The sequence below is a fragment of the Labeo rohita genome, chromosome 7 (assembly GCF_022985175.1).
Source record: "Labeo rohita strain BAU-BD-2019 chromosome 7, IGBB_LRoh.1.0, whole genome shotgun sequence".
NCBI classification, from domain to species: Eukaryota; Metazoa; Chordata; class Actinopteri; order Cypriniformes; family Cyprinidae; genus Labeo; species Labeo rohita.
Window position 1 is genome coordinate 16,976,458 of NC_066875.1, and position 13,441 is coordinate 16,989,898.

At 35.1% G+C, this 13,441-nt stretch overlaps 1 protein-coding gene across 1 annotated transcript in view; it reads right to left on the reverse strand.

Moving 5' to 3' along the window:
• The window catches only part of arap2 (ArfGAP with RhoGAP domain, ankyrin repeat and PH domain 2), a 122,879-nt gene extending 109,899 nt beyond the window's left edge, over window positions 1-12,980 (reverse strand). The window contains exons 1-2 of the mRNA XM_051115231.1: window positions 12,593-12,980; window positions 4,392-5,182 (exon numbers count right to left, since the gene is read on the reverse strand). Coding sequence (XP_050971188.1) covers window positions 4,392-5,080 — 689 coding nt within the window. The 5' untranslated portion in view covers window positions 5,081-5,182; window positions 12,593-12,980. The remainder of the gene's footprint in view (window positions 1-4,391; window positions 5,183-12,592) is intronic.
• Window positions 12,981-13,441: the final 461 nt, after the last annotated feature.

Sequence of the window (13,441 nt, forward strand, 5' to 3'; positions counted from 1 at the left end):
ATCTTACTTTGTGAGTGCATTTTCATTTTAATAATTGTATTTTTAAATACCCAGTCATACAAGTAATATGAAGAATACAAATTATTTCAGGAAAATTAAATATATGCCATATGCAATTAATATATGTGTACATTATTCTTCTATTACATCATATTGATATTCGTACTGGCATTTATTGGCACTGTTCAATGGGTAAATGAATTTATCAGAGTCAGAAATTCAACAAACAAACACACACACGGTTAGGCTTTTATTTGTGCATATAACATGGATCGATCTATGGAAATTGTGGTGAATGCTTCTTCCGACAGAGCTTTACTAACCACCAGATCATGCTGTTTTCGACACTCTCGAAGCTTTGAATCTTTTCCCGAAACAGTCAGAGGAAAGTCTCGGTGCTTCACGAGGCTTCATTTGCCCATCACTCCTGTCAACTGTTGAATGAATGAGTGTCACGTCCCGCTTGTTTACTTTGAACCGGAAGATGCCCCCACTTTTGACGCAAGGCCTAATAAATGTGTGTTGGCAGTGTGTGTACACAACCACTCTATCCACCCAGTGTTTATTTTAATCTCTATAAACCATTAGCACTTTTTTCAGACCAAGTCATTCTTAGATTCTTGGCAGAGTGATGTAGTTGTTTAATGACTTTTTGCAAACTGCCTTTCCTAATAATGTGCTAGTTAGCAAGTTCTGTGGCTAAATGCGGCTTAAGTTTACAGTTTCAGAGAACACCTCATCACCCCACGAAAGAGAGTGGCGGGGTGAGCAGAGCTCATTAGCATTTAAAGGGACATGCACCGTAAAGGCTCGCTGTGAACAGAGCTGTTTTTGACAAGGTAAAAAGGGTGTTGTTTTACAGTACAACTGAGAAATTTGAACCAAAGTATGTTTTAGACTTTTCATTAAGACCCTAAAGAATCATATCAACTTGTGGAAAATGAGCATTTGATAATTATCGGCCCTTTTGGTTTTATGTGATCTTTCAAAACGCTTTCATTTGTCCACCAGCATATAGCCTGTGTAATGTGATATAGGCGGTACTTGTACTTTTTTAGTCATTTGTTTTTGTAAGTCATGAACATTTTCACCACAATGTCATTGCACCTCCTCCCAGTAGCAATGTTGAAAATGCTGATGACAATGAAAAGCATTTTCAAACATTTTTGAAATGAAATGGCCAACTCTTAGCTTATATATCCTAAACACACCCCCCCCACACACACACACACCCAATAAGTACAGAAGCACAAAAACACTCAAGGAGAGTGACATTTTGCAAAAAGTCTGAATCATTTTACTCTTGAATGTTTATGTTTTTTGTTTCAGTTTTGAGACTTTCAGTTTCATTGAAAGTAACATCCTTATGAGTAGGGGTGTGGCAAGACCTCACACCTTGATAAACAAGATGTTTCAATAAATAAGAAGTTAATATTGTGTTAAATTCCACTTCTCTGTTATCTGCTCAATTTCGCAAATGAAATAGTTCCAAACAAAGCCACAGCAGAACTGTTGTGCATGTCCGAACAACATGCAGCAATGTTTTTTTTTTTTACTGTATGAATCAGTGAGTCAATGAACGGGTCAAGTGAGTCAATGATTCAGTGAGTCATTCATACAGAAAGTCACTTGCTTCATTTCTGAATAAATCAGCAGAATAGATCAGTTGAATGAATAAGCCCTATTCATTCAAATACAGACTTTACTGGTCAATTACTGATAAGAGATCATGTGTAAATTGTCGGTTAGAAGTTGTAACATTAACCAGTAAATTGCTGGTAATCTCCTCTGTGTGGGTGTAGAACGAGATTTTCAGTATGAGCATGTACAAATTCAGAACGTGCTGACGTAAGACGTCTGCTCTGGGCCAATCCAGAACCACTGAAATGTAAAATTCAACAGCTTTGGGCCAATCAAAACATTCTGACGCAGATGATGCATTTACTCTGTGCTGTGTAGTTTAGTTTAAACTGTCTAATACGATATCTCTGAGCCAAAACCAGCTGTATGAATGTGAACGTTTGACTCTAAACTGAAAACATCAGCAAAAACACTGACTGCATATCCCTACATGTTTACAAACACAACACCGGCAGGCACAGCTATTTAGAGGTCATTTCTGGTTAATGATGTCACAGAATTTACTGGTATTAATTTAAAAAATAAAAAAAACATTAATACCCATTTATTATCATCATTTACGCAATGCTAAATTAAAATATTCCTTTCTAAAGGTACTCTTTGTAGTATCTATTCAATGTTTTACTCATCTATTTTACCCAAAACAATAATGAGGGGTAATTTCTAAGACAAAATTGATCTGAAAAAAATCTGTGATTCATTTTTTTATTAATAATATTAATCACCTGACAGCCCTATTTTAATAGCCCTACTTATTATAATTTGTGGAAAGGACTTCAGAAGTTCACACACCACTTCAATCAAAATCTGCACAAATCTGAAGAGACTCGTGTGAAATTATACAGGAGAGAAACCAGTAGGTTGAGTTTATGGTAAAACCTTTTACAGTGCTCGCATATGGTCCTGTCCTTTACTGTATATGATAATTCATACACAAAGCAGAACTAATGTAACATTCATTGCAAGATGATTAAATAAAACGTTTCAAAATGCACCTCCATTGTTATGAATTTTGTGACTTTCAGTCTACCAAATTGGCATCGGACGACGTCTACAGTGAAACATCGTCATGGATGATGACACTGGCAGCCAACGGGGGTGGGGGTTGTTAGGATGGCTTGGTGTCTGTCTACAAAAACAAATAATGCATTCTAATAAAATAACGTGAGCCACTAAAGGGACATGGTTAGCTGCTTGCTAGCGGCGGTAGCCTGTTACATTACAGTATATAAAATTTCACATAAACAGACTAAGGAGAGATGGCTGAGCACGATGGCGAAAGAGTCGCAGATCCTGAGCACCACTGACAAACATCTAATCTTGTAAAATGGGTGGTAAGAACTGCTGCTCTAGTATACACAGAGCATGTGTGATCGTGAATCTCAACAGTGAAAGTTAAAGTAAAAAGCGATTGTGCATTCAAAATGTGCTTTTCATATAAGTTATCTTGAGGGATTCTTTTTTCATTGTTTTAATTTTTAAATTTGTACTTTTTTATATTTAAAGAAGAAACTATATATAAAAGGTGGCATACACATTTACACAAATAACGGTATAAAGCTATTCAAAACATCATTCAATGTAAAGAGCGATAATCGTAATTAATAATGACAATTACAATTTCAATTATGATTTTTGCCATAAACATTCAGCCCTGTGTACTTGGACCCTTTCCAACAATGAATGTATGATTTTGAGATGATTTTCATCTTTTCACACTGAGGACAACTGAGGGTCTCAAATGCAACTATTACAGAAAGTTCGAACACAATGCTTTGCAAGATCCGGGGGGTGAAAACTTTTTGAATTTGAAGATTAGGGTAAATTTAACTTATTTTGTCTTCTGGAAAACCGGTAATCTTCTTTAGCCTCTGAAGGGCAGTACTAAATGAAAAAATATGATTAGGCACACATCTCCATTCTGTTCAAAAGTTTTTACCCCCTGGCTCTTACTGCATTGTTTTTCCTTCTGTAGCATCAGTGAGCAAAGATGGCAAAGATGGATCTTAAAATCATAAAGTCATTGGAAGACTGTAAAGGGTTCAAATGCACAAAAATGCTGGAAAACCAAAGAATTTGTGGGACCTGTAAGATTTTTCTAAAGAACAGCAGGCAGTTTAACTGTTCAGGACAAACCAGGGACTTATGAAAAACTACCACTAAACAAAAAAAAACACAGCTGTGGATCATTCAGGTAACAACACAGTATTAAGAAACAAGAGGATGTAAACTTTTGAACCGGGTCATTTGTATAAATTCAACTATTATTTTCTTTTGTGGACTATATGTAAGTATCTTTTATTTTAAATATCTTATTCTAAAAAAAACAATAACATGCATTTTGCATGATACCTCTTATTTTGTAAAATAATTCAACTTTTAAGATCCCGAAAGGGGGATGTAAACTTTTGACCTTAAATGTATGTTAGGTCTATATTGTCTTCATCACACCCCTACTTATGACATATGCTGGCATTCACCATGCCTGTGTATCACTATACCAGCAACCAAAAATATTCTATCACGTTAAGTGCTGTTTTGATGGTGCGTTTTGATTGTGTTTAATTATGATCTAAGAAAATCCTGAACCCTGATCAGCATACAGAGTTCAGTTTAATTACTGAAACTTTATTTTTGGATTCTGTGTTCGGCTAAACTAAAACTTTAATGTTGGTAAAAAAATTCATTCCGATGCATCACTAACGACAAACAAATAAATAAATGTTTCATTCATTTACATATTTACCCACCAGTCATAAGCAGGCATGAAGGGATGTTCAGGGATCTGTGGTACAGGTCTGTGTCGTAGCTTATAGGAGCGGGTAGACCTTAGCTCGGATGGTTCCTCAACGAAGGTGCACTGCTCATATATTTCATTTTCAACCATTTCTCCCTGAAACCCTACAGAAGCTCCTTCTGAGGGAAAGTCATCATTCTCATCTGGAACAGGTTCTTCTGAAAAGTTCTCCAGTGATCCGCTACTGCCATCCTCAGAGCCGGAGCCAAAGCCAGAGGAAACTGTGTGACATGTGACACTGGGAAGTGTATGAGGAAGGGTAGCTGAACCAATGGCCATCCGCTCTGAATCAGCAGTAGTCCTTGAAGGACGAGTTTGCCTTGTCGTGCCCTGAGAATACTGACAAGATGTTCCTCTCTTCTCAGACTTGGAAAACACTTGTCTAGGTCTTGGTATTGGCTTTCTCCTCACCGGTACTTTCACAGAACCTTTACCTCCATCCACATCCACCATCAGGGTCTCCAGGCTGCTTAGGATCCTCCGCCGATGTCCTGTGGGAATATTGTCCACCTCAAGAAGATTCTCCTCAGTTAGACCCCTGAGGTCTTTTAAGCAACGGTAACCAGCCCGGGCGAAGCTGGAGGCATATTGGGCCAGGTGCAGACTGGTCAGCCACCGAGTAATTTCCTGGTCAGGCTCCATAGAGGACTAGACACAGGGGTCTTCAGTGGTCATGAAGTCTACCATATGCCATTGGATGACAAGGTTACCCTGAGGCAAGTAGAAAAGATGTGGGAACACACCCTAGAAAACAAACAAACAAACAAGTTTTGGTGTTTAGTAGTTGAACATTTTAAACCCAATACTTCATTTATTTAAGTATGAATCTTCTGAAAAGACTAATAAGATATGGTAAATCTGATAGTTCTGTAGCATAAAAACCTGCATCTATTTAACATGGTATTTGTATATGTCACATCACATCTATGAACACAAATGTATATAACATAAACAGAGCATATAAAAATGGCAAAGCAAAATACACTGGTGCTTAGCCATTCAGAGATTTGAAAGCAAACAAAATAACCCAGAGACCCATCCATGATACTATAAGAAAACGGGGAAGCTGATACAGGGATGATATGTAAAGTCTTTTTGTTGATTCTGCTTCCAATAAAGTGTTTCTGCATCAACATGGAATAAAATCATTTTAAAAAAGTCATAAATTATAAAATATCCCTCCATTTATGAGCAACATAAGACCTGAATCTGCATAGAATACTTCTATAGCTTAGGTTCAACATTTGAAGCAAAAAAAAATTTAAAAAGAAAGATCTTTATATCTATAACCATTCTCTATATCTCATTTCCATCCTGATCTTATTGTAGAAAATTGACAACTTTTTAAGATCAGACTCTTTACAATTTTGTTCTTCAGAGGGAATGGAAATTTGGTTGAGTCATCTGCAACATGAATCAATGCTAAAGGCCTGTTCACACCAAGACAAATATTTAATTCGAATGAACAGCATTTAATACACTACCACCAGGAAAAAGTTTTTGAACAGTAAGATTTTTACTGTTTTCAAATAAGTCTTCTGCTCACCAAGCCTGCATTTATTTGATCCAAAACACAGCAAAAGCTATAATACTGTGAAATATTTTTTTTATATAAAATAACTGTTTTTTATTTGAATATATTTTAAAATTAAATTTATTCCTGTGATCAAAGCTAAATTTTCAGCATCATTACTCCAGTCTTCAGTGTCACATGATCCTTCAGAAATCATTCTAACATGCTATGTATAATGTATGTTATAATGATTTCTCTGAAGGATCATGTGACTGGAGTAATGATACTAAAAATTCAGCTTTGAAATCACAGGAATAAATTACATTTTTAAATATATTCAAATAGAAAACAGTTATTTTATATACTAAAAATATATCAGAATTTTACATTTTTGCTGTACTTTGGATCAAATAAACACAGGCTTAGAGAGCAAAAGAGACTTCTTTAAAAAAAAAAAAACATTAAAAATCTTACTGTTCAAAAACTTTTGACTGGTAGTGTATCTGTTTAGACCGATACAAACATAACACATAAGAGCTGCACTTTTAGTCATGTACCCACAGACATTGCTGTTACATAAAAATATAACTTGTTGGCACACACAAACAGACTATTTTCCTAAGCAACAGTGAATAGCACAGGAAGAATCCAGGCTCAGCTCTCATCTCTGTACTTATATTTAATGCAACATTTTAAACAGTAAGGCAATTACAACAAAAATCAGTAACTGTTCATAGTTACCAGCTACTTTCTGTTAACTATTTTATTTTCTATAATAAAATCAGAATGGAATGAGATCTAGATAATGGTTATAAATATAAAGACCTTTCCTTCAAGACTAATTTGGCTTGTTTCTTCAAATGTAAACTTTAAAATCTAAGTCTTACTGTATGTTGCTCATAAAAGGGTGTATTTTGAAGGAGAAGTCCACTTACAGAACAACAATTTACAAATAATTTACTCACCCCCTTGTCATCCAAGATGTTCATGTCTTTCTGTCTTCAGTTGTGAACAAATTATGGCTTTTGAGGAAAGCAATTCAGGATTTTTCTCCATATAATGGACTTCATTGGTGCCCCGATTTTGAACTTCCAAAATGTAGTTTAAATGCAGCTTCAAAGGGCTCTAAATGATCCCAGCCAAGGAAGAAGGGTCTTATCTAGCTAAACGATCTGTCATTTTTTTCAGAAAATAAAAATGTATACTTTTTAAGCACAAAAGCTCATGTAGCACTAGCTCTGAGATGCGCATCCACGACGCTACATACTATTGAATCAAGTCAAATGGTCACATGGACGTAGGTGGAACTACAGACCCAGTGTTTACAAAGCGAACGTTCAAAGACTAAGGAAGTGCAAGTAAGTCAAACGCTGTTTACAAACAAAAAAGTACAATGATGTCAGACAATTCTGAAGTTGCAGGAGAAAATAAGATGGGGTTTTTCACCATACTCTACCTTTTTGAGCCGAGTACAGAGAAGATGAACAGATGTGATTCGTAGCGTTGTGGACGAGCATCCCAGAGCCTGTGCTACACCAGCTTCTGTGCTTAAAGTAGACAAATTTGTATTTTTGGAAAAAAATGACAGATCGTTTTGCTAGATAAGACCCTTCTTCCTCGGGTGGGATCGTTTAGAGCCCTTTGAAGCTGCATTTAAACTACATTTTGGAAGTTCAAAATTGGGCCACCAATGAAGTCGATTATATGGAGAAAAATCCTGTAAAGTGCTTTCCTCAAAATCCATAATTTGGTTACGACTGAAGACAGAAAGACATGAACATCTTGAATGACAAGGGGGTGAGTACATTATTTGTAAAAAATTAAAGGAGTTCTCCTTTAAAATGTATGACTCTTTGAAAATGGTTTAATACAAAGTTGATGCAAGAACACTTTGTTGGAAGCAGAATTGATTATTGTGTTATTTTTAAAAGCTCTCTGGAAAACAATAAATCTTCTGCATCTCGTTCAGAATGGACTGCAAATTCACTGATCCGAAGAACAACAAGATCATCCCTGTTTCAGCTTCACTGGTTTCTTATAGCATCATAGATAAATTTCTGGGTTATTTTGTTATACCATTCTTATGTATGAAAACAATAAGCACGCCATCTTCAAATCAAGGCTTTTGTGACTGACCATCATATTGCAAAATTCACCCACAAATAGTTCTGCACATGATACAGCAGACAAGATCGGACAGTGTCTAATCATCAGATAACTAGCCATCCAGTCCCCAAACACTTTTGTCCCACTCACAAAATATATTCATTTTCTGCCATGTTATTAATAGTTTGTTAATATTAATAGTAGATGGCATAACCAGGCATGACAAATGACACTGTGTTCTGCTCATCTAGCATATATCAAATGAACTTTCACTCCTGTAAATTTCAGGTAGTCCCTTTGGTTTTAGAAAATGACTGTAGTTCTCTTTCATAACCAAATTATGCACAAGATAACCATGTTTAGTATGCCATGCACACATTTTGGCAATGTGAGCTATGTTCTGGTTTTTAGCTGTTTTATTCTGTAATGAACTGTATATAAATATATAAACCGCAAAACATTATTCCCATGACAACTAAAGTCCCCTCTGAAACACTAAGCTGCATTCCACTAAAATTCAATTAACATTTTCATAAGCATCTTTAATAATTCTTCTTCAGCCACTGCAGAGATGTTTAAACAGAGTGACTGTAAACTTTATCAGTGGTGTGAATATTAGTAGTTCCACAGCATTTAAAGAGCTCTTTCAGTACTCCTTGGTGTTGTCTGCTTCTCCTTTTCTCAACATTACTTCTTCATTTAGCTAAAATAGTACACAGGGCTCAAATGTAAATAATGTATATAATATATATTATTTTATTAGTCCTGGACAAGTTTCTATACTAGTCCGTAATATCAAGGTTCCCTCAACATGACATATACTAGCATACTAACATTAGGGCCGGTCTTTCTCTTGCTTTCTTAAAAATAAAAATTAATACTGTATACTGGGAAGACCTTTTCATAATATTAAAAGAATGGTTGTTCTTTGTCAAAATTATTTACATGTATTCATCAACACAGCAAAAGACATCGACGACAAGACAGCAAAACTTGTGTGGTCACATTGTTACGTGCTTTTGCTTTTCAGCTTTTGCCTTTCAGTTTTCAGAATGATAAATCGGTTAAGAAATAATAAGCTACAGATATTTGTGTTAATATTTAATTTAGCCACTATCAGAGTTTTTGTAGGCAGTTCTGCAAAAGGCAAACTGCCCCCAAAAACCCAGTTTCAAAAATAAATAAATAAATAAAGGTAGAGCCCTATGAAAGCACTTTTATTTTTTCCAAATTCTGCATTTTCCCCTTGAATTAGTTACATTTGATAAAAAATGTCTGATTAACTGAATGCATAAAATTGTAACAATTTAATTTCTTTTTTTTTTTTTTTCTTAATTTTTTCACAATAATACTGCCCTTTGAAATGTGTTTAATTTTTTTTTTTTTTTTTTGGATTCTTTGTTTTATGATTTCATACAATTTTTTAATCAAATACAGCAGTAATCAAATAAACAGAACTTTAACATTTTAATTAATCTTTTTAAATTCTATAAACTGAAATTTGAACTTTTTTCAATATTTGCCAAACAAAGTTTACAGAACACTGATGATACAGAAGTTTACAGAACACTGAGGATTGGGCATTAAAAAAAGTCATTAGTTATAGTTACTAGTTACTACTTACAAATAGTAACTAATTACCAGAGAAAGTAACTATTTTGTGTATATTTGAAAATATTCAAATATGTCAAATAACTTGGATGCCCCCAATATTAAATATGTTAAATAAAAGAAACATAAATTAAATAATTACATTTTTAGTTTACTCACCAGACTAATATTAAATATCTGATATACAATTAAAAAGCTTAATGGCACAGTTTTTTAAATATCTGAACATCAGTACATTTAGCATCAAGCAGTCAAGCACTATAATATGACAATATGATAATTTAGCAGTAAACTTTTGTATGAATGCATATTTGTCATGTCAACTGAACTTAGGACTGGTGGTGGTGTTTAAGATATCATTTGTAATTTAGAGTTTCTATTTAAAAAACACGGGGGGAAACACTACCACTGAGAGATTTTAACCAAAGTATGTTATAGACTTCTCATTAAGACCCTAATGAATCATATCAACTTGCGGAAAATCTGCATCCGATGACCCCTTTAAGATAAAAACCTTTTAAGTTTACATTTACTATTGAAACTTACATAAAACATTTTCTTATCCTTAATTGGATATTAAGAGCCACAACAAGAAAAGCAATCCAAAAAGTAATAAGATGGAAATTAGATTTCATTACTATAATACAGCAGTTCATTGAATTAGCTTACTAAATATATTTTACTAAAAACAACTAATCAGTACTGAAACATTTAAAGTAACTCTACCAGACTGACTGCAACGTACTGTTCACTAAGCATGCATAAACGGCTGCTTTTGTTCAGATCAGTTTAAGCCTTGTTTAACAAATCAAATTTTCATATCTGAAAATCTGTGTCTGGGTAACTGGCTGAAACATCACAGCTTTGGCACAAACCAATGCTTTCACAACCTCTAAACCTGCAGTGACATGCATCAGTGTTTTACCAGTTCAGACACAGGCACATATATTTCATGAATTACAGAGTAGCACAGCATATCCTGCCAATGCAGCAATGCACTGGTTTCCTCCCTGAAATGAGTTGAAGGTCTGTTCCATGACAGTCACAGACAGCAGGGGGGGAAAAAAATTGAATATGCAAATAATAAAATCTAACAACCATATAATCGGGCATCGTTAACACAAGAAAAAATTTTAAAAGTTTTTTTTTTTAAAGGGAGGAGAAAATAGTTTCCATATCTGTTGTTTAGGCTGCAATGCATCTGTCACTTGGTAGAAGCAGGCAAATTATTTAGATTATTCAGGTTGCGTGACATGCTCTCATCCCTGAAAATCATGGAAAAAAATAACTATCCAAGGTAAAAGAACATTTGAATCAGACGACATTAAATACGGTTTCACTTGCAGCAAGGATAAACATGGTTTGTGTTCTGTGCCGTGAATTACTGTCAGATGTGAGCATGAATCCATCAAATCTCAAGAGACATTTAGAGAACTTTTTCTGCAAGAAAGTAATGTCTTCAAAGCATCACAGCAAATCTACAAAAGCCATAAATCACACTTTATACACTCTTATTTATGCTTTCACAAAATGATCAGTTTCTATTTAGGAATGTTATTTTGCATATTGTTGATCCTAGATGATGATAATATCAATCATTTCAAAGCCTGTTTTTTTACAGACTGTCTATTTGATAAACAATTCAAGTACTGGGTTTGTTTGTGCTTGCAAACAAAACCAGCTGAGACAAAATACAACAAAAAGGCACGTTGTATTTTCTTAAAAGCTCAAAGACAAATATCACTAAATCGTTGCACATTATCATTCTACCAGTACCAACAGGTTAATCAATTGTTCATATTAATCTAGATGCACTGGAACACCCAAAATGTTTCGCAAACCATGAAAGGTAATCTGTCAGATGGACATTGTAAATTGGATTTATTTGTATGTGGTTATATTCTACACAAATGCCCTTCTTTCACCTGCAAAATATGCTGCAATGCCATCTTCCAGTCTTCATAACAAGCACAAGCATGTAGGCCCGTGCCTGACTTCCACTGTCAACCACAGCCATTATAGTGTAAAGAATGTACACAAAGAATGTGCTTAAAGGAACAGTTCACCATAAATTTATTCACTCACACTCATATCATTCTGTGAAACCCAAAAAGGGATGTTTGGCAGAATGACAGTCTAGTATGAGCAGTGACTGAGACTGTCATTTCACCTAACATCTCCTTTTCTGTTCCTCAGAAGAAAGTCATTATGAGGGTGAGTAAATAACGACAGGATTTTCATTTTTGGTGAACTTTAAGCATGTGAAGACTACTCTGCTGTCCCCAAATTTCTTGAGTCATGCATACCAGGCATTTCTCTCCCATAAAAATCCTTCACTAAAGAGCAAAGTCCACTAACTGGAAATGTTTCACTGCATAAATACATACAGCTTGAAATACCATCACAATATAATCATATCTTCAGCATGGCACATAAGAAACAGCATACAGCTGTGCATTATGTATTTATGTAAAAAAACATAGGTAAAATAAATAAAAAAAAAAAAAATACAGCTCAGACTTGGTTAAACAACAATGTAAATCTTTTTTTCCGCCAATGTTATCTGTTATGATAACAAATGTTATCAGTCATGCAGAAACCATTTCTTTGGAATGAAAACGTTTTATATAATAGGTGAAAAGTTTGCACTTAGTGCATGTGGGTGTTTCTTTAACTATTAGCACTTTTTGTTTTGACGGCCCGAGTGAATGAGCGCAAAATTAACAAGCCGAGGGAGTGTTTACACAAGGAGTGTCTGAGCAAAACACACTAGAAAACAAAAGACTGTAACCCAGTTAGTTATTTTGGCTAACTAATCTGATGGCAGTTTAAGCACAATAACACAATTTCATAACGCCAATAAACGAAAGCGACGGACTCAAAGCGAAATCTAAAATTAAGCAGTTTTTTTTCTCGAAACGTACCTCAAACCGTGCCGACACTTTTTGCTGTCAAACTGTCGCTGTAATTTTCTCACGAGTTGTTGTCACTTTCTGTTTAGTTTGAAAACGTTTGTCTTCATGCCGTAGTTTCTTTCCATCAAGCGGTCGTTCCGGATTTCGAGTCTAGGCGCGCGGCTCTCCACGCCTACCTGAGCCAGGCCACGCTGACGCACCTCGCGCCCAACCAACCGCGCCTCAATACTACACCGCTGTAAACATGTGGGACAAACGCCCAGGCGCAAGATAGATTCAGTTGCTATTCAAATAACATGACAGCATAATAATGTTGGTAATATTAGTTTGAAGAAACGTCTCTTTCTCAGTCTTTGAATTAGTAGAACACCGCCTGTCTCCTCTCTTCTGCAAGTTGCAGCTTGATGCGCCTCCAGCGACGGATTCTGCAGGAATTCATGTCAGGTCAAACCAACCACAGCACACAAAAACACAACTGCTAGGATATCAAAATACATTTAAAACTATTTGCATCTTTTATGTATATAAAGTATCAAAAGTTTACATACACCTTGCAGAATCTGCAAAGTGTTAATTATTTTAGCAAAATAAGAAGGGTCATATAAAATGCATGCTATTTTTTTTATATAGTACTGACCTGAATAAAATATTTCACAAAAAGTTTACATATAGTCCACAAGAGAAAATAATAGTTGGTTTTATAAAAAATTACCCTGTTCAAAAGTTTACATACACTTGATTCTTGATGACTTCATGACACTTGTCCACAGCTTTTTTGTTTGTTTGTTTTTTTGTTTAGTGATAGTTGTTCATGAGTCCCTTGTTTGTCCTGAACAGTTAAACTGCCCGCTGTTCTTC